We start from the raw sequence: 21,612 nt of genomic DNA on the forward strand, positions 1-21,612 counted from the left end.
AAACACTGGCGATAGACAAGTACTGTATTCTGCTTCTTCGTGTTTGTTTATGGTTGTGCCTAAGGACCATCCAAGAATGGGGCCCTATTGTGTAAGCCCTCCTAGGGTAGTACATGGTCACTTCCCCCAAGAGACAGACACAGTGCGGGAAGGGGTATAACACACAGCAGCCTGGGCACTGTGATAGCAGCGAATGGCAGGCTGTTCCACTACTTTGTGTGTGTGTGAGAGAGAGAATTTAGTTAGGAAGGGATCAGCTAAGAGCAAAGGGGTGGAGGGTGACAGGGCAGGGGCGAAGAGGGTCAGTGGGCTGGGTGTTGTGTTACGCTCCCCCCGTCTCCTCACCTTGGCTTATTGGAACACAGGATTGCCATACAGAGTGAGATCGTTGTTTCACAAACACTGGGGTTTTGCCTCTGCCAGTTGCCAACACCTGATGCTTCAGAGGAAGCGAAAGGTTTTCCATAGTGCACTGTGAGTGGGGCAAGGGCAGATATTTTTCTCTCACTGGCAACAATCCTTTAATGCCTTGAAGCATGAGATTTGCTAACCCTTATTCTTAATACACCCCTCTGTTGTCCTTTCAGTTCTCCCACCCCGTCCTTAGTTGGGGTGCGCTCGTCTAAGGTCCCTGTTCCCCTCCCAGACTGGCTGTCGAGCAGAGTCCAGCCTTGTGGGAAGAGCTGGGAGCTTACTTCTTGCAAAGCCCAAGCACCCCTTCTCCTGACCAAAGACTGGATTTGGGGGGAAGAAGGCAGCTTCCCCAGCTGCTGCGGAGAAACTGTGTAGGACAGGATTGAAGGCCTCCGCTGAGCACACTATATGGGTGGCTGCTGGCTTGGGAGAGCTGTTGGGCTCCCAGGGGGCTGAGTGGATGAAGAGCTTGGCCCCAGCTCAGTAAGCACTCAGCCTGCCTAGGCAGCAGAGTGAAATTCTCCCACCGAGGCAAAGGCAGGGCTGCTGGTGAGTGCTGCCCACCGAAAAGCCTTTACTCTGAGGCCTGGCCTGCAGACAGACTTTGTACTGGGCTCGCAATCTCAGTTAGGGAGTGAGATTTGTTATTTTGTCTGTTCATTTATATTTTATTCCAAGAGCTAAACCCTTAGTGTGGACATAGTTATACCTGTATGAAGGTGCCTTATGCTGGGGATAGCTTATTCCTTCTGCTGTGCAGAAATAGTTATCCTAATAGAGCTGCAGGGCTTTCCCTGTACCAGCTATAGACACTGCGGTATGCCGTCTGTGTGTCGACATGCCCAGGCCTTTCCAGAGGAGAAGGGGAGGTCCATTGTGCAATGGAAAGGAGTGAGAGTGTGTGATGAGTGTCCCGTGGGACTGTGCATGAGGAGCTCATTGGAGTGGCTCCTGAGAAGCAGCTATGTCATGGGGATTGATACAGGAACAGCCCCCAGGTGGGGGGTATCATGGATGAGGATAGACGCAGGCAAGGAAGTGCACATGTGGCAGGTGTTGCCTCAGTTGCCTGTAGGTTGGGAGCACATGGGGTGGTTGTGTGGAGATGTAGACACAGGCTCTTGCTTTCTTTGGTTTGAAGATATAGGCCATTAGCAGCAGTACCCTTCCCCTATCCCCCCTCTCCAATCATGCCAAAAGATCTTGCTGCTCCAGAGAGGTGGGGATCAGGGAGCTTTCCTGCAAGATTTAGACTGCAATTTTAAAGGCATTTAACTCCCACTGAATCTCAGTGAGATTTGGGCACCTAATTAGTTTAGGCTACTTTGAAAATCCAGCTTTATTGCATATTTTTCACTAGCTATATCCCTCAGTTTATATGGTTACCCTCTTTCTTGCTCATATCAAAATGATGTAATAAAACACTTAATACAACTATAAAGACTAAGGAAAAAGAAGATATTGTTTGTATGCACTTTTTCTTTATGGCATTATGGCAACTTTCGTTGTGTGCAGCATGATGCTTTGACATATCACTGTGGTAGAAGCAGATGCTTGGTCTTGAGAGGGACTATAAAGAGATGAGATGTTGGTGTTTGACTCATTTAGCTTTTAAATATGTGTTTTCCTTTGATTCCTGGAAATGCCTGATTACCTCTCTGAATCTGGAAGGGTTTTTTGATATAGGTAGTTCTCCTGTATTTAGTGCACCTGGCACTAAATACTTAACTGACCATCTAATTTGGAGTAGCACTAGAGCTCTGTCTTCCAAAGACAGAGAAAGCGTTAATAAAAAATGACTAATGGAAGTCCTCTACTCAGACCAGGGATCCATTAGAGCTTCCTGAGCTGTCACAGGGTTTCTGTCTTGTTTTAGTTTAATATTTTGATAACTCACACTAACATTGAGTCATTGTTCACCTAGTACCAACAGTGTGTGAGCTTCTAAGACGAGTCCCCTGCCCTGAAGGCCTTCTTATTGAAACAGGCAACATAAGCCTCAGGGAAGGGATGGCTGCAGTGGAAAGCAGCATGGTTGAATTGTCAGGTTGACCAGTGCCTTGTTACTTCCACAAGTTTGAGATTTGAGAGAGCAGGAGCATCAGACTAGACTGTTGAAATTCTGGTGTAATGCTTGTTGTTTAATGTTTTGATTTATACGGAACACAAACTAAACTCGTGAATTATGGTTGGCAGGTCCAAAAGACGATGAGGAGTCTCATCGCTTAGAGGCCCTCGCTTTTTACCTCAATGAACCTTTGAGTAAGGAACGAGTGGAGGCGTTCAGTGACGGTGTGTATGCTATTGTAGCAACCCTGCTCATTTTGGATATATGGTAAGACTTTGTGCTGACTGACACACCCTGAATTGTCTGATATAAATGTAAGGTAATAATACCTACCTCTTACATGGCGCTTTTCAGCAGTGCATCTCAAAGGCTTCACAGTCTTGACTATATGTATCCACTCAGCCCCCCTGTGAAGTAGCACAGGGCTCTTATCCCCATTGTACAGATGGGAACTGAAGCACAAAGAGGCTAATGATTTGCCCACAGTCACACAAGTTGTCTGTGGTGAAGCAGGGAATTGAACTGGGGTCTTCCAAGTCCTCATGGAGCTGTATGTGGGGACATATGTTGTCAGGTGTTGAAAGAGAATGGACTTATTTTATTTTGACTTATACAAAAAATTGCACCAATCTTCTTATGTAAACAAATCATACAACCAAACTATTAACAAAGAACTCTTCTCGCCTCTCCATGTGTGAATCAATAAACCCTGCCTCTCTTTAATTCAGTTATACCAGGCTCCACATATTCCATTCTCAGATGTTTGGAAAAGCCGATGTAGCCATATATTTAGAAAGTCAGATGCTGGCTCTGTCAGGCAAAGGGTTAGGAAGCTGAATTCTGTTCTGGTTCTTGTATTATCAACAGAAATGATAATGAAGCTCTGCTGGAGAACTTTGTACTGATACTACATGATCCAGGAAGCTTTCAGATCCTAGGATGAATTTGCAGCGCAGTCAATTATAAAGAATTGCTTTTTAACTTGTAAGCTGGGGGATCACTGAAGCACAATAAAGCGGGAAGCCTATGATACTATTCATAGTTACTCTTCACAGTGGAACTACATGCTTACTGCTCTCAGATTGCACCATTATACCACTAATATGCAAACTAAAATATTTTTTTTTCCTCAACAGTGAGGACAATGTCCCTGATTCCAAAGAAGTTAAAGACAAATTCCATGACCGCCTCACTGAAGCTTTAAGTGAATATGGACCAAACTTCCTTGCCTACTTTGCCTCCTTTGTAACAACTGGTCTTCTCTGGTTTGTCCACCACTCGCTCTTTCTTTACATAACAAAAGCAACTCGATTTATGGGACTGCTCAACACATTTTCATTGGCTTTCATTGGAGGGCTTCCTCTCGCTTACCAGCTGACCAGTGAATTTGCAGAGAAGTCTCACAGTGAAGTAGAAGCTATTCAGGTCAGCTGTGTAATCACTTTCTTTGCCAGCATCTTTCAGTTTGCTATATGGATCACAGCTCTGTTCCATGAAAGGGAAACCTTGCATCCTTTGGCGAGGTATGGGGGCAAGGAACATGCTTTTATGTTTGCTAAGCTTGCGCTCTACCCGTGTGTCAGCCTTGGGGCATTCTTTCTAACCTGCTTGTTAAGTAAGTTCAGCACAGCGATTTTTCACATTGTGCAGATTGTAGTCCCATTTGCTTTCCTGGCCCTGCGCATCCTTGTCAGGATTTCTTTGGCAATTAAGTCAATGTTGTCTCTCTCCAGACGGAAGAACGTAGTGTTAGATGAAGAGGAAACATGTTTGTCTCCTGCTGAAACACTCTCATAGATTTCCATGCAGCGCGTGTGAAATTGTAACAATCTTTCTAATTCTAACTTGTGTTGTTCTAACATAGTAGATGACTGGTCTATCCTAAAGTCTATGTTGGCCATAACTGGGGCATCTTTAATGTTTAGCTAAAGGATCTCATGTCCCTTTCTTTAGAAATACAAGTATTTCTATTACTTGGGTGAGTGGAGGAGCCAAAGAACAGCAGGATCTCCCTCTTTAACGGACTACCCACAAGGAAAAAGTACTGCTTGAAGCATTACTGCAGCGATGATGCACTAGAAACAGATCAGAAGATAAGCAGCATTAACCTGTTGCTCTGACATACATTATGAAAGTCAGTAACATGGCAATCACCAGCAGAATGGTTGGAAGCTGACTGTGCCGCTATTGAAGGCGGAGGGAGGAGGCTGGAAATTGTGAAGGAGACTCCCTCTCAGCATCCAGGTGGGAGAATCCTCAAAAAACCTTTGTCCTCCCCAGGTAGAATGCCAGCGTCCCTTTATTTTCCTCCCGGGCTCTTCCACAAAGTCGCCAATCCTGTGGCTGCACTTCAAAAGTTGCTTGTCTTTTGGGTTGCTCTGCTGAGCATGTGCAGGCTGGAAGGGAATGTGTGGCCCATACACAATATTTACAGACTACCCTAACACAAACACAAATTCATGAAGTCAATCATAGGTTATTGTTTTTAAAAAATATTTCTTAACATGACGGGATTCATGTGAATAGTGATCATTTCAGGGTGTGAACCAGCCATATTCACCTCCTCCTGGGAAGAATGTTAAGAGCTGTGGGACCTGAAGTAGCTTTGTCTTCAGCTCTGAAACAAAGCTGCCAGCCAGAGGTGAAAGAAGTTTCTGCACTTCTCTCCACTATCCTATTAGTCCCCAGGGGAAACTCCCCGACAACAGTCTGCAGCTGGAAACATGATTTAGGGGACACTGGGAGCATGCAGCTGGTGTTCTTAACCTAATTCCTAGGTATGTGAGAGAGTTGACCCTTTCCCTATCTAGAGGCTGCCCAGGGTGTTAATATGATAACTGCCATAGGCTGCACAGCTCTAGGAGAGAACAGAGAACTGACCCAGCAGGAGGAGTTACAGTGCCTAGGTGGAAGGGAACTCCTTTCTGTTAGTTCCCCCACCCTCTTCTGTGTGTGGAACAAAGTTGTTACGTTGGGCCATGTGCCGCAGGTACACCTTCCCCTGAAGAAGTCTGCAGGCTACGTATTTCTCTTGGCTAGAGTCATTACCTTGCATTGTGAAAGGGCTGTGCCTGATACTTCTGCTCTAGTTAAAACTATGTGAGGAATCATGTTTACTCTTAAAAAATACTTTAGCAAATAAGCAGAATAAATCTTTTTGAAAACCGCTTTAAAAAGTTAGTCCAGTTCAAATTGCATTGAAAGCACCTCTCCTTTTAGTACAGTGCATTTTAGTACCAAAATGTAGCAGTTGATATTATGCACCTTATTCTGAAGGGTTGTATCTTAGGGAATATCAGTTTGTTTGGGGGGGTTTGTACCTGGTTTATTGTGAATGGCTTACAGTGGGGTTGTGTATTATGTTGCATATTGCTGTTCAGTGTGAGAGCTGATAAAAGCAGTTTTGGTTCTCTTTGTTCTCATCGGTTTTACTGCTGCTATGCAACTGATATATTTGTATTTGTAATAATTTCAGATCAGTTAAAATTCAAGGCATCTAATGTATTTCTGTTCCGATTAAATCAAAACCTGATGATTACAATTAAAACAATGTATTAGGAATATGTCTTTTTATTTTCTTGAAAAATACTGTTGTTCCATCTTTAACTTTAGCACCTTTGGACTGGAATCTTAATTCCTGTAATGAGATAAATCTACTTAGAATACTGATGTGTTTTGGCCAGAGGGTGAATCTGTAGGGTGCTTTTTATATTCCTTTAACCATTCTGTTCCCCCTTCAGCAAACTGTCTCTAGTCACCAATGATGTTAAATAAATTGGAGCCATGTAATCCTACATGTTTGTGAACTCATGGATTTAAGTGAGAGGTCTACTTATGCATTAGAGGGAGAGTTTGATCTAAGAAGATGAGGAAGCAGGGCATATAAACCTGGTCTAGTGCAGAAAATGTGTTCAGTAAAGCTTTGATGCTAACATTACCACTAAATTTGAAAAAATCCTGATTCTCTTGTGAGGCTAGATTTAGTAGTTGAAAGATAAAATGGTTTAGGTTCATAGACTTTAAGGTCAGAAGGGACCATCGTGATCATCCAGCCTGACCTCCTGCACATTGCAGGCCACAGAACCTCACCCCCCAACTCCTGTAATAGACCCCTAACCTCTGGCTGTTACTGAAGATTAGTATGAAAAATAAGCAGCTGCACTCCAATGCAGCATGTCCTACAGTTTTTGTTCCTGCTCTGAAAGAGCAGTGAATTAAACTAGATAAACTCACTGCCAGACATAATCATGTTGATAAAATAACACCTTTGTTTTGAACTCCAATTATATTGGAAGAGTGGTGGCTAACAAAGATTTAAGAGTCTCTTCCACAGAGAGCATTTTTCTACTTGTAACCCAGTTCACAATACTCAATTCAAATTAGCCATTCAGATATGGTTCAATTTAATTTTCCAAACCCCTACATTTGGGGACAAACTTGACCTGAAAGTTCCTTTAAGTGTACAAAGAGTTGGCTTTAGATTGGTCTGACATGTCTTTTTGTAAGTTCTGATGAAACAAGCTGCATTTTCAAATGAACAGGAACTGTGGACTCCATGACTGTCAAGCAGATGGGACAGTTTAAACTCCACCTTTTTACAGCAGGTTTCTACCCCAAATCAGTAAGGATTACAGCTATTTCTTTTTGACACTCTTAACTGTTTTTATAAATGTTGCTTTTGCTCTAATGAAAATGGACAACTCAGAATTAAAGATTGTACCAAAGAATGTTATCCATTTTTAATCCATGTAAAAAAGTCGTTATTTCTTGGAGGTGAAAATGTTTACAAATAGGATTGTGTGTTCATTTCCAGGGAAGATGAAAGTTGTGGCTCTGGCAATACTGACTGCTTCAGAGAACATCATCATTTGCCTGGAACAAGCAAAATAGTCAGCCTGGAACAAGCAATAACAATGTGTGATTGACCTCTGCAAATGTTCTTTCTCTCCTGCTCCTGCGTAATGCAACTGTCATCCCACAACGATGGCCACCTTTATAATTACCTATCACAGTGTACAAAGAGGCAGATGCCATTAATAGCTACCTGTTCGTAGGTTGTTTGCATTTTCTAAGAATCTGCTAGCACATCTTTCTCTGTTCTATTTTGCCTGGAATAACTTTGAAATGAAATGCCTCTGCTGTGAGCTAAGGAGAATGGAGTTAGTGCTAAAACAAAACTATTGCTATGAAAAATCATGGTAAAAGATGCAGTTTTCACCATGGGCACTCCAAAGTAATGGAGACTAGGACATCGCTATTTTTAAATTGCATGAGCAGTGGGTAACTGAGTCATCACTACAGCTGGGTAAAAAAAAATGTAGTTCCATTTTTATTTATTAGCCCAATGTGAGAATTTAGTACAACTAACAAGTGTGTGCTCTTTAGTCTTCCTTTTCCTCTCCATGTGTGATAGTGTAGCAGAAAGACTTATAATCCAAGTTTCCTGCTGCATCAATAGGGGAACTCTTGAACATCTGGTCTATCTGTATAGCATTAAAAGAAAAGAACAATGTTATGTTTTTCCAAAGCAGTGTTTTAGCAACCTTCAACTTAAAACTCCAGCATGGAAGCAAGTATCTGCAGCAACTGACTCATTCTTATTTCTGAATTATTTTGAAAAATGAATAGAGAGCATTTAACAGCTTCAAACAGATGATGCTCTGTTAGCTAGTAATTCAGTAGGCCTCTGCAATGGGAATGTTGTAACAAGGGGTTAGTGGTAATTCCTAAAGCCACTGTGTAAAAGGATTTCAAAACACTCATGTCCCTTATCCAAGAGAGGTTATTTTAAACTTCTATAACAGAATAGTCCTGCTGCCTTTCTAGGAAGCAACTGTTATAAACAGATACAGTAGTATACAAACCTCTTCAGCAGTGAATTTGTCAGCCTGTGTCATCATCATGCGTTTTAAGCTAGTTAAAACAGACAGAGAGAAGATTAGTTAGATCAGAGTAAGGCTAGCACAGGCACAGTTCCTCACAATGAAATAATTCTAGAATACTTTATTTTGCAACCTTGTCTTTGGAAAATTTAAAGTTATAGAAAAAACAAACCTCTACTACCATTCTATTTACTGTGTAGTTAAATTGTTTTCCCTCAGACAGCTGGCTAGTTCCCAACTGGCTAACACCTGCACACTGTTCAGTTGCGGTTTTAGCTCAGTAGGTACCAGTTGGGAAGGGCAGTGAGTGTCCTTTCAGCAGAAAGTAGGGTAGAGTGAGTCCTAACACTCCACATCAGCTGTTCTCTACTCATTCCTTAGGTCTGGAGTTGGGTCCAATCTACGTACAAAGCTGTAGTGTCTTAACTAACGGTGCGATTTAATACCAATGTAATTAAAACAGTCCAACTTTGTGTGGCTATTCCGAGACTGGTTTAAACCTGGCTAATATTGGTTTAGCTTGTGCCTGTAAATTGACAGGCACAAGCTATCCTGATATAAACACTTAAGCATGCAGCTATAGCAATTTGTACTGGGCTTGTACCAGTTTAACTAGGTATACAGATCTAAACAGTGTGCAGTCAAGCCCTAGCAAGGACAAGGCAGGATCACCTGTATGTTGGAGCAAGAAGAGAACTGTTGCATCTGGCTGGAAAGCATCCTTAGATGAGTCATGCTACTGCCCTTTGCAGAATTAAGAAGGATGTAAAGGAGGATATGGGCATGGGGGTGATATGGTGTGGGGGGGGGGCGGGAGGGACTGAGGAGTTCACTTGTCTCAGGTTTATACACCACAAAGCACACTATCAGGAAAAAAAAGTTCAAAATGCTTCGTATGCAAACAAATATGCAGGCTAATATTTAAAAAACAAACCATGTCTCTGGCATGCTCCCACAAAAGGAGAATGGAAAGTACACTTGCCATGCGCTATCCCTGCAGGAAAACTATTTTAATAGTTTTACTGTCACGCAATATACAACAGTTTAATTCAATGTTGTCCACTTGTACAAATAGGTGGAACACATAACTTTCTGACAAATAGAAGGTTTTTCAATGGTATCTGGTTTGCTTAGTGGGGAAAAGCACCAGTAATTATCTTCCTGGGCATTATTACAAAGTCACTCATTTACTCTCGTCTCGCATTCTGTTCCTGCACTTTATTAATTTAACAATATATAGTAATTTGAAAATTATAAAGCTAGTGAGCTGAAAAAGGAAGGAATAAACCTGTTAATTTATCAGTTAATACTCAATATAATCCAAAATACTTAGATCTCAACTGCCTACTGCAATGTGCCCATCATGATTCTTGATAGGCTTGATAATAACCATAGAAGTAAACTTACTAGTCTTTGTGAATGTGTCCTTTACCAGCTGGATCAAACATTTTGAATGCGTTTAGTATGGTCTCTTCCCCATCCATACCTGCAGAAAATAACAGATGCCCATGTGGCTCAGCTGATACCACACTTCCCCCTGGTTGGAATCTTTCACACAAACAGTACTCAGGCCCACTAGTACAATGGTTCTATGGTACTGGAAGTGCTGTCTCTACACAAAACAACATTTGATAGCTATAGAGGTGTGCTTGAGGAGGAAAAAAATGAGAGAACATACTCGGATTCTGTTGGAATAAATGGAGCTGACAGCAATTTTCAGGGGGAGTGAAATTTTTAAGACTTTTTTAAAAGGGGGAGACTGTCTCTTCTGAATAGTAGGTGTGTATACATCCTCTTTGAGACATCAAATGGAGGATGTCTGCTTGGATGCAAATTAGTCTAGGATCCTTTAAGAAATGACATGTTTAGTGGTCAATCTGACTTCACTGAATTATAGCAGGCTCTGCAATATCAGGCAGTAGTATAATTTGCAGTCAGGGAACAATATACTTACATTGTTATTTTGAAAATCAGTCTGAAATCCTAAGACACATGAGCAAATTCTATTGTGTAAATAATAAGAATAAAAATTAGAGTTGCAAGGCCAATTTTTTTTAAAAAAATAGGTAGCTAAAAATAGCCTCAAGTCCATCGTTACTTTTCTCAGTAATTGGTTAGATATTTCAAAAGTGCTGAGAACCCTGCTGCTGTTATATATTTCTGTAGAGCTGTTGCATTGGTGTAAAGTGTGGTGTGGGGGGAGGGCCTGACAGGCTTTATGAAGTCCCCAGGGAACAGGTAGATGGCTATAGTAGCAGAGTGGCAGCCAAGGAACAACAATGGAGATAGACGGGTCTGTTCTGGAGAGAGTTTTGCATGGCAAGACAGTTTAGGGAGAAGTTAGATCTAGCCCTATAGGTGGGCAAGCTCTGCCAGGGTCTCAAAATGGCATTACAAGTTTCACAGAGATTTCTCTGCAGGCAGTGTAAGAACAAAACCTTAAAGAATTACTAGCAAAAACTGGAGCTCACGTTAGAACACGGTCTCTAGCAGATGTCAGCTGGACCACGTCAATGTTAATTCCTAATTTCATTTTCAAATACATGTCATAATTGCCATGGAGTAAGGACTTACTCTTGCTATGTGCCTAGACATTTTAATTGACAGATACCTACTGACATCTCTGATGCAGGTGAGCTTTGACTATCATTCAGAATTACCAACCTTGAGACTGTTCTATGAGAAGTAAAGTTGAAGTAAATGATTAAAGCCTTTTCAAAAAGGAACTGGACATATGGGATGTTCAGATTAAGGCTTGGTCTACTGCACCACGCAGTTCGGTTGACGTAAGGCAGCTTATGTCGACCTAATTACATCAGTGTACACATTAGAGCCTTGTCTGGCCGATGTAAGTGCCCTACTCCACTGACATAACTCCACCTCCACTAAAGGCACAGGGCTCACGTCGGTGTAGTTACACTGCCTTCCTTACATGAGCTGTTGCCTGTCTTGTCAATGTCATGGCTCCATGGCCGTGCCATTGAAAAGAAAGCTGGATAGCTATAGCCCAGCTGCCCCCAGTTCCTTGCTCCCAGCTGGCTGTGCCTGCCCTGCTCAGGGAGCTGCCCCCAGTTCCCAGTGGGGAGTAGAGAAACCCAGGCAGCTGCTCCTGTTCCCAGCTGGAAGTGGGGAGCTGAAAGCCTGAGGGACAGCTGGACTCCTGTCGGGGAACTGTGCAGAGCTGTGCCCTGGCTCTCAGCTCCCCACACTGCCCCGCTTCTGTTGGTGGAAGTGCTCCTGGTGAGGATGCGGTGGCTCTAAGTCTACCTGAGATTGACAAGTCTGTATTATACACACACCCTAAGGAACTTCTCAATAACGGCATATATAGACCGGGGGGGGGCAACCTATGGCCTGTGAGCTCCCTCTGGAGAGCAGGATCTGGGGCTTGCCCCACTCCAGCCAGGGCGCTGGGTCAGGAGCTGCACCACGCAGCTAGGCCCCACTCTGGTGCTCCAGACAGGGCGCAGGGTTGGAGATGCACCACGTGGCTTCCAGAAGCCGCGTCATGGCCCTGCTCCAGCTCCTATGTGCTCCAATGGCCTCATTCGATGCTCCAATGGGAGCTGCAGGGGTGGTGCCTGCGGATGGGGCAGCGTGCAGAACTTCCTGGCTGTGCCTCCGCGTAGGAGCCAGAGAGGGGACATGCTGCTGCTTCCGGGAGTCACTTGAGATAAGCACCGCTCAGAGCCTGCATCTCTCCCCACACCCAAACCCCCGTTCCCAGCCCTGATCCCCCTCCTGCTCTCCAAACCCCTCGATCCCAGCCTGGAGCACCCTCCTGCACCCCAAACCTCTCTCCAGCCTCACCCCAGAGCCCACATCCCCTCCCACACCCCTATTTTGTGAGCATACATGGCCCACCATACAATTTCTATTCCCAGATGTGGCCCTCAGACCAAAAAGTTTGCCCACCCCTGATATAGATAGTATGAAACTCACCAAGTAACTTTGCTCCAAAGAGATTCAAAAACATTGTGAAATTAATGGGTCCAGTAGCTTCCTTGAGCATGGATTCTAGCTCCTCATCTTTTACATTTGTTTTACCTAAATTAAAGGAGCAGGTCTCTCAGTGTACAAATAGCCATACTGTTTAGAGTTATAATAGACAAAGCACCTATCTTTGGTTCTAGGCACCTTCACTAACACGTACTAGCTGTATGATTGCCCCCCCTAAAATACTTGAACCATTTCAATACAGCTTTCCTCTTATTTTCTTCATTTTGCTTTGTAACTTTCTACAATTCTTTCAACAGAATCCCCTCTTTAAATGACTTTTAGAACCATAGCACTTCTAATGCTCTACAAAGTCCATCTTGGCCAAATGTAGGGAATCTCATTGTAGTGGGTGGGGGATGGACTTCAATAGCTGTAGTTGGCTTCTGAAAAGAAGATCTGCAAAAATCTGTCAAAAGGAGTTGATAAAGCTGTATGGCTGTACAAATCACTCCTTCCAATTACAGGATAATTATGGGGAAAATGTATACATGAGGCACCACTAATGGAGGCGTGACCACCAACCAGACCTGCAGGTGTAAACTAGAAAAAAACAGAAGAGGCTCAAAAGAGAGTATGCAAAATGGACTGGTTTTAGGTAATACATGCTTGCAAGTTTCATAAGACTTTCCTCCTTACAGCAGATGGCTCTTTAATCTAGCAGAAAAATCGTTGGAAACTGAAGCTAGACAAATTTAGAAGATGCAATATTTTTTGCCAGTGAGGGTAATTACCCATTGGAACAACTTAGATAGTGATACATTGGATTCTCCATCACTTGCAGTCTTCAAATCAAGTTTGGATAGCTTTCTAGAAGAGGTGTTATAGCTCAATCAGAAGTTATGGGCTTTATGCAGGAATCACTGGGTGAGGTTCTGTAGCCTGTGTCATGCAAGAAATCAGACCAGATGATCACAGCTGTCCCTTCTGGCCGTAAAATACATTAATTCACTCTTTTTTAAAGTGTGGGGGGGTTCTAAGGATGGGTTAGTAGAGCTCAAATATTATGGAAAATGTGGGAGTTATAGTCCTAAAATACTTCAACACTTTAAAAAGAAACCTTCGATTTTCTGCACTAATAGTGTGACACTGTCATAATCCTGATACAGTGTTTGGAGAAATTACTGTAGAATACTGTACTGTATTTTTATCTGAAAAAATACTGTGCACCATTTGCATCAGGTTGCTTCCCTACTATTTACTGTCTAAAAGATCTCATATTGATAGAAATTAGGACTGGATCTTGACTTCAAAGTTCGGGGGGGCTGATTTGGCCTAATAGAGACGGAAGCAAACTGAGAAATTAGAATTCAGTTTACAATCCCACCTGCTTCCAAAGTTAAAATGTGTTGGGTCTCTGGAGCTCTGGGTATGTTCTGTCTCTATCAGGTCTACAAATTCAAATATTTACAGTGTTAAATAATCCACCACTTGGCACATATAACTACAAGTTTAAAGTGAGTAAGTATACATTAGCAAAGTGTATCTCTGCTCTAGTGTACTTACCCAAAGAAGCATAGATGTCTTTCAAGTCTTCTTTATCTATGAATCCATCTCTGTTCTGATCAATTAATGTGAAAGCCTACATGACAGAGTGAATATGCACATAATATATTCATGTTTTTATCAGTTATAGCTTTAGAAAAGCTTCATGTGAACCTGTGTTCAATACGAGTTTGAACTGAGGGAACTGTAGTTCCTATTATTTTTTACAGTAAATACACATTCTTTAGTAAAAAGTTACATGAAAAATGTGTATGCCCAGCCTGCTAAGCTTTTACTTGTCATATTTCAGTTTTTCATTTCATTACTTACTAAAAAGTGATGGTTTGGTTTTGTCTCTCAATCATACTTTAAACTGCAAATCCCTCTCTTTTAATAAGAAGTGTAAAGTGAGTATGAATTCTTTTTAAAACAACTCTTTTACTAGGGTGCTGAATATTTTCCTGAACAATATTACTCAACTTTGAATTACTTGATCATTGAACAGACTCAGAACCATAAGACAGTCACACTGATGTTTAGACATTGTGTTTTGTTGTCGCAGCTCAGCATTATTGCATAGTAATACAACAATGTGACACAAATATTATATTCTGAGCATGTTCACTCAGATTGTATTGTGGCTATGACTCTATTTAACACTCTTTCCTGTTCCTTAACTTTTTCTTTTTGCTGACAGCGAGAAGACGCATGCGGTGCCTGTTTCTTGGCTCATCTGCCTTTCCCCACTCCATATTTGCTTGCTGAGCACTGTGTGTAAGGTACCATAGAACATCCTTTGTGACTGATCTGTGCTCTGGTTGCTCTGGTGGAGATAGGACAGCACAAGACTACTCCCAACCAAGAACTAAGTGCATTGCTGAAGCCATAAATTAAGTACCACTGCACATGATATGAACTGTTGCTTTGGCAGAGACAAAGACACACGATATCCTCATATTATATGGAGAGGGGTTTGAACCAAAGGCACAGACCAGAATCCATCTCACCCTGTTTAACTCTAAGTCAGTTCATGAATATATAACAAGCTGGCTAGAACCCCATTTCTGAACATGTACAACCTTTGAAAAGTTCAGGTCCCAATTCTGTACCTGTGACCTGTCCCTAATTATATGTAACCCAACAATATATATGCACAGAGAGAGAGCTCCTATATGGTCCCAACTCTGTACCTGTGACCTGTCTCATTCAAATATATATATATATATGCGCCTTATATTGTCTTACTTCCTTAAATTCTTGGATCTGTGTCTGCTCAAAGTTGGAGAAGACATTAGAAGATGCTCTCTGAGCACGTTTGGCACCACCTTCCTTCTTTTTGGTTTTTCTGCTAGCCTGAAAAGAGATGAAAGAATAACTTTGATCTACACCGGGAAAGAATAAACATATCATTTTCTCCATTGTTCTTCTGAAACACACACTCCAATTAATACTTGAAGATCAGCAAAACATAAGTTAAAACTTTCTTTCTTTGCTAAGATATGACTCTTAAACATTCAGATTTCAAAATTACTGCAAACACAATGCACTCCTTCAAACCATAGTCCTTTTCCTAGGAGTATCATGCAGATAAATGCCCTGGTCTCCCCCCTGAACAACGGTTTCCCACAAGGTTGAACTTACCATCGTTACTGGAGAGAGCTGCTGTGCCTTGCTGTCTTTGGGAATCTTACTTTATAAAGTGCCTCTCCTAGGGAGGGGAGGGGTTCATCTTTGCAGCTAGCATGTCCCAAAGGAGATGTCAAACTTCTGGCTCACAAGACCTGCTCCATACATGGACAGACTTCCAACATATCCCCTGGTCTCTAGTGGATAAACAACGGTTACTTATACTTGAAATCTCCTTAAGTGATCTGCTGTCTAGATTACTGATGAAGAGCTAAAATAGTGATGGTAGCACACTATGATGTTACTATACATAACATTGCACAGCAGCTGTACTCAGTAATGGTACATTTCTCTGGATTCTCCTAAATATATGTGTTTCTTAATTGCAGAGATATGGGATTTAAAAGACTTTAAAAATAATTATTTTGGAAAAAATGTTACCTTTTTCCTCCTTCAGATCTATTGCATTCCTTATCTTTTGAATGGTTTATTTATAGATACAGCAAGTTGCTGCGGGTGCTATCAGAAACAAATAATCATGTCATGCCATACACCTTCAGTGAGGACTTTTATTTTTGAATAAATTAATTGTTTGAGTTCTGACTTTTTGATGGGGGAGTTTCCTGCAAATTAAGCCTTCCCTCCTATCAAGCTACATGCAGACCTCTCGACACAGAGCACACAATGCTCACATGTCCCACCTGCGCCAACCATATTTTTGAAGGCGCCGCTCCCATTTCTCTCATATAACTAACAAACCGGACACAAAATACATACTAATCGTACAAATACAACACACAAATATACAAATGATCTTAAGACATTCAAAATTATAACTAAATGTAAACTATATAACTTCATTTCTAGCACTACCCTCGGAGCTCAAAAATATAGTACTGTCATTAAAAATCATGCTGACAAATTCAAGTCATAGCTCCATGAGAGGTTAGTGTGTTTTGTGAAACAACTTTAAAGTGAGAAATAAAAGAATCATGACTGCAGCTAAACTGATCCTTTCATAAAAGATAAATGCAATTCACATTTCCAAGCTTTTTGAGTGAACTCAGCCTAGTGTGAAATTACCTGTGAAATGTCAGTTAATTAAATGAATTTCTTTTTATATTATCATTAGTTAGCATTCACCAACACACTCTGGAAATCAAAATAGTGTGTCAACTCTATGCATGGAAATATCTAAAAGTAAGGGAAATAATTAAATTACTGGTTAGAGAGTTATCCATGTCCTCTCACTACAGCGGGTGCTTTGGGGGATATTTTTATACATAACTTGACCTTTGCCTAATTTTGCCAGTACCTTTATTTTTACTGGAAACTTAGTATTGATATTTATTGGGGAAAAAAGAATAGTGCTCTGTTCTCAAGATATCAGTAAAGCTATATAGATCTGACTATTAAATATTTTGTCAGTAGGTTTTAAAAGCAGTACTGTGAATATTAGTATTTCTTATGTTATGCGAGGAGTGAATCAGGCCCCTGCCTCTGCGGCAGTGCAGTTCCATTGTTCCATTGAAGGGGTGGATTCTAAAGGCCACGGATCTCTCTTGTGGAATTGAGTCAGCAGAGGCTTCATGTGCATGATCACTCAGGGTGGGATGTCTGAGAGTGGTGGAGTGACAGGATTGGTTTCTGTGTGTATGCTCCACAGCTCTTGTCTCGAGGAGGGCTGAAGTAGCCTCCCCTAGCAGCTCTGCAGACTTGTGACAGGGACAAGCTCCCCTTTTCCCCACATGCCTCCCCTACAGCCAGCCCAGCTATTCAGGCTGGTTCATGGACTGAGGATTGACTCCCAAGAGCACAGGAGAAAAACCAAGTTGAATTTTACCAAAGTTGCAGCACATCCAGGGTACAGTTTATAACAGGACATTCTAAGCTGTGTACACGGTGAAGAACATAGGTATTGTCAAACAGTAACAGATCAATTGTCCATCTAGCCCACTATTTTTCAGTGATTTATGGCAGAGCTTCAGAGAAAGATGTGTTCTTGTGCTTTCATTTAACTACATAATCTATTCCACAAGGGGGAATATTTCTTCTTGAACCTAGCTAGTGACCAACTTATGCCTTGACTCATTGAGAGCTCTTTGATTTGATAATCTAGTTTAAATAGCTGCAGATGCCATTCCTATTTATAAAAATATCTAATCTTTTAAAAATTTGGTTGCAACAATACTGACAGAGGGTTTCACAGCTTAATTCTACATTATGTGTGGCAGTCATTCCTTTTATCCCTTCTAAACTTGTTGCGCTTTAATTTCATCAAGTACCATTTTATTCTTGTTTTACGGGACAGAAGTAGGAAATGCTGAGCCTGATTTGCCATTGCCCTGAAGTTGTTCGTCATCTACACCAGTGCTCCATGAAAATGACTACACAAGGGTGCAGTACAATAGACAATCAGGTCTGCTGCCACCACCATGGGAGAATGCAGCTGCTCCCTTGAGGTTTTGCTCACCTTTGAATTATCTTCAAAAGTGAGCAAGGAATCATGTAAATAACTTACATTGCCCCCTCCACACACACACAAATAGGTTGCAAATTTGTCTTATGCAAAAATGTGATTTGATGCCTCCATTTTAAACTCAGGTTAGTTTAAATAAACATATGTAAAAGAAGTTTAATAAAAACAGCTTGAACTTCCAGCCAGGTTGAAGACATAAGCTTACAAAGGGAAAGAAATGTTATGTGTGGTATGGTTAACTTGTGCTGTATTGAAGATGGGAACTCTAATTCGCAGGACTCCAATAGTGCCTCACAACGAAGGACTAATTAATTCTTATTCTGTTTAGTTGACTTTCACAACCCATTGCACAGAAAATATTAAAATTATTCTAGCCGTGGTCTGAAAAAGGCAAACAAAAAGGCATAAAGAAGATTATAAAAATATCATTTCAGCACGCATTAGAGCCTCTTGAAACAATTTAGAATTAAGTTGTAGATATAAATGCATAATTGTAGGGGTTTTGTATATTTTAATATAGCTATCTGAACATTTCCCTAGAAATCACAGGATAAAGCTTTTTAAAATGCAAATATAAATGATCCAAAGTAACTGTTAATGAGAGACATTTTGCTTTTATCTGTTCTTAATTAACATAATTAGTATGAAATTGTGCAAGGAACTATGTAATCAGTCTAGCTTTCCCTCAAGCTATTCTAAGAATGTATAGTGAGATGATTTTTAAGAGTCCTTTATTTAAAAATAGTTTCTTACATTGGATCAGCAGGAAGCATGGAATGGCAAAATCTAAAGATAACACACCAGTCCTTAAACTAGGGCCCTCAGAGACTATCAGAATACAGCATAATTAGCAAATGTGCTTGCAGCTGCCTCTGCTACTAAGAGATGAGATGTGAGAGACTGCTTCTTTCACAGATAATGTGGATTGCTAAGACACAAAAAGGTTTCTAATATACTACACTTTCTTATAATACACATGTGCCTTCCACCATATGTAAGTTATACTTCAATTCTGCAATGGACTCTAGTACCACAGGTGTTTATAGTCTTGAGGAATCCCATTAACATTAATGATATCCTGTACGGCCATGCTGGTCTCTGTTAGTAGTTCACAATGCAGGAGTAAGCACCAAAGGGAAACACTTGTAAACATGTTTTGTTTGTCATTTAAATAAAAATCTCTGTAGATGGATTTCATACATTCTTTTCTGATTTTCTCGCTCATCTGCACCTCTAGATTCAACGCCATTTGGAACAGAGCTTAACTGTTCTAGCCTGTCATCACACCTTTGGTAATTCGAGCTAAGAGAGCTGCTTCAGGACAGGGCTGCCCAGAGGATTCAGGGGGCCTGGGGCAAAGCAATTTGGGGGGGGGGGGCGTCTATAAAAACAAAACTGCAATACTATAGAATACTATATTCTCATGGGGGCCCCTGTGGGGCCTGGGGCAAATTGCCCCACTTGCCCCCCCTCTCCCCCGGGCAGCCCTGCTTCAGAAACAGGTTTTTATATATATTTTAAAGTCACCTTGAATTTCTTTCATATGGAATAAAAGGAGTGTAGAGGTAAATAGAAATAAACGAATAAAAAATACCTGCTGGTTGTTACTACATGAGGCCACCATTCAGTAATGTAATTTCTCAGCCATTTTGCAGATGCAGTTCTGGAAATCTGGTCATTTTATGTGACACGGTACCCTTCTGTGTATGTTATGAATATACCTTTCCTTATTTGCACACACCACCAAGTAAGTGGGTTGTAACCCACACAGGGTTCAGGACCCTGCACTCTGTGTCCTTGGCACACACACCATCTGTCAGATGCAAGCCCTCTGTGGTTTTCCCTGCACAGAAGAGGTGCCCAGGGGAGTGACTGATAAGCAATGCAGAGGTGGCCACTGCCTCCGTGGGATTCAGGGCCTGGGTAAAATGTGCTAAACAGCAGAAATGTCTGCAAGGCCAGTGCTCAAAACTGCTGTGTGACACATATGTGGAGGCATGAGAGGTCGTGTGTGTGTGATGTGCAAGTGTCGGGGTGGGGGGTATTGTGTTGGGGTGGGACTCTGGTGTGTGTGTGGCAAGGGTGTGAGGGGTGTGTGTGTCACTTGCATGTGTAAGTCTGCCCAGGTGGGGTGTTGGGGGAGGCAGGGCTGGCTCTACCATGAGGCGAACTGAGGCAGCCGCCTCAGGTGCCAGACTTGGCGGGGGAGGCGCCACTAGACCCAGAGTGTAGAAAATTGTGTCTGCTGTTGGTGCATATGTATTCTCTCTGCTCTACAGGCACAGAGATGGTGGAGTGCTGTGCTGGAGGAAGGAGGGTACAAGAGACATAACAGGCAGTCAGGAGAAAAGTTGAGAGGGAATAACAGAAAGCAGCAGGAACTGCAGGGAGAGAGAATAGTAGGAGGAGGAGCCTCTTATGTACCTCTTTAGCACCCCCAGGAGCCTGGACTGATTAACACCCGCTTCTCAGGGAAATTCCTGTTTCCTGCTGCTTCCCTGAACCTACCTGAGGAGAACAGACAGTCAACTGAAGTAGTAGGAGCCAGTTAGGCCCTTAAGACGCTGATATCTTCCCTCACTCAGGCCCTGCTACCAGCCTGCTTATTTGTCCCCTTCAATTGAGTGTTGAGAGCCACTCTAGCTGGCACAGAACAGCAGTCATGAGTGAAAGAAGAAAACGCCCCTCTGAGGCAGCATTCAGAAAAAGAAAGAAAGCAAAGGAAGCTTTTCTATCTAAGCAGGAAGGAGCTCTCCTGAGATACATAGACACAAATGTTCATGGTGAGCCTTCCAGCGCCAGTGAGGATGTGAGTGGTGAGGAGATGCCTGATCTTCCAGTTAGAGTGCAGGTGACCTGGCAGCTACTGCAGCATCCATATCTCCCATCTCAAATGGATGGAACCATGCACATTCCTGAAGAAAAGTGTAGATCAGAGAAGAGTGTGAAACAGCTGCTGCTGAGTTTAGTTCCTTAAGTCTAGATCATCCAGGACTTTGGACCCACCTGAGCAGTAGCCTGAGGGACTTCCTTGTACTGCATTGGCCACAGCAAGTGAAAAACTTCATGTTCCCCAAAGACAATGAAAACTGAAGTTTCCATCCAACACATTACTGGCGTGAAATCCCCAATGGTGACAAAGTGGAGAGTCCATGGCTTATGTACTCAAAAACCCAGAATGCTGCATACTGTTTTTGTTGCAAACTCTTCCAGTCTAATGTTCCAGCCACATTGGGTTCTATAGGAACAAAGGGCTGGAACAATCTGGCTAGAAATATATCATGCCATGAGAAGGCAGCAAATCACCAGAGAGCATTCCATAGTTGGAAAGAGCTTGAGATGAGACTATGGTTAAAGGCCACCATATGTGATCAGCATCAAGAGAAGATTGCATCAAAGTCTCTTTGCTGGCAAAATGTTCTGAAAAGGCTCATTGCCATTGTGAGAATGCTTGCTACCCAAAACCTAGCACTGCATGGCACTTCAGATCAGCTGTATGTGCCAAACAATGGAAACTTCCTTAAAATTGTGGAGCTGATGGCTGAGTTTGATGCTGTACTCCAGGAGCATCTAAGAAGAGTCACCGCCCAAGAAATTTGCACGCACACACACACACAGCCTTGGAAAAACAATTCAAAATGAGATCATACAGTTACTGGCAA

General features: G+C 42.0%; 2 protein-coding genes across 7 annotated transcripts in view; one reads left to right on the forward strand and one right to left on the reverse strand.

Moving 5' to 3' along the window:
• The window catches only part of TMEM175 (transmembrane protein 175), a 49,689-nt gene extending 35,051 nt beyond the window's left edge, over positions 1-14,638 (forward strand). For 3 of the 6 annotated variants that reach the window (XM_039545468.1, XM_039545462.1, XM_039545463.1), the window contains 2 exons: positions 2,611-2,749; positions 3,619-6,276. In XM_039545468.1, coding sequence (XP_039401402.1) covers positions 2,611-2,749; positions 3,619-4,279 — 800 coding nt within the window. In that variant the 3' untranslated portion in view covers positions 4,280-6,276. Of the gene's footprint in view, positions 1-2,610; positions 2,750-3,618; positions 6,277-7,295; positions 7,443-14,542 lie in introns of those variants that run through there. The other 3 variants (XM_039545466.1, XM_039545467.1, XM_039545464.1) reach the window with 3 other exon arrangements.
• MYL5 (myosin light chain 5) lies at positions 6,952-15,663 on the reverse strand. The gene is made up of 7 exons (XM_039545469.1): positions 15,487-15,663; positions 15,091-15,198; positions 13,867-13,942; positions 12,307-12,411; positions 9,772-9,850; positions 8,347-8,395; positions 6,952-7,965 (listed from the first exon to the last, which is right to left on the reverse strand). Exons 1-7 carry the CDS (start codon positions 15,487-15,489, stop codon positions 7,864-7,866), a joined length of 522 nt encoding a protein of 173 aa, XP_039401403.1. The 5' UTR covers positions 15,490-15,663; the 3' UTR covers positions 6,952-7,863.
• Positions 15,664-21,612: the final 5,949 nt, after the last annotated feature.

The sequence above is a fragment of the Mauremys reevesii genome, linkage group 6 (genome assembly GCF_016161935.1).
Source record: "Mauremys reevesii isolate NIE-2019 linkage group 6, ASM1616193v1, whole genome shotgun sequence".
In the NCBI taxonomy this organism is placed as follows: domain Eukaryota; kingdom Metazoa; phylum Chordata; order Testudines; family Geoemydidae; genus Mauremys; species Mauremys reevesii.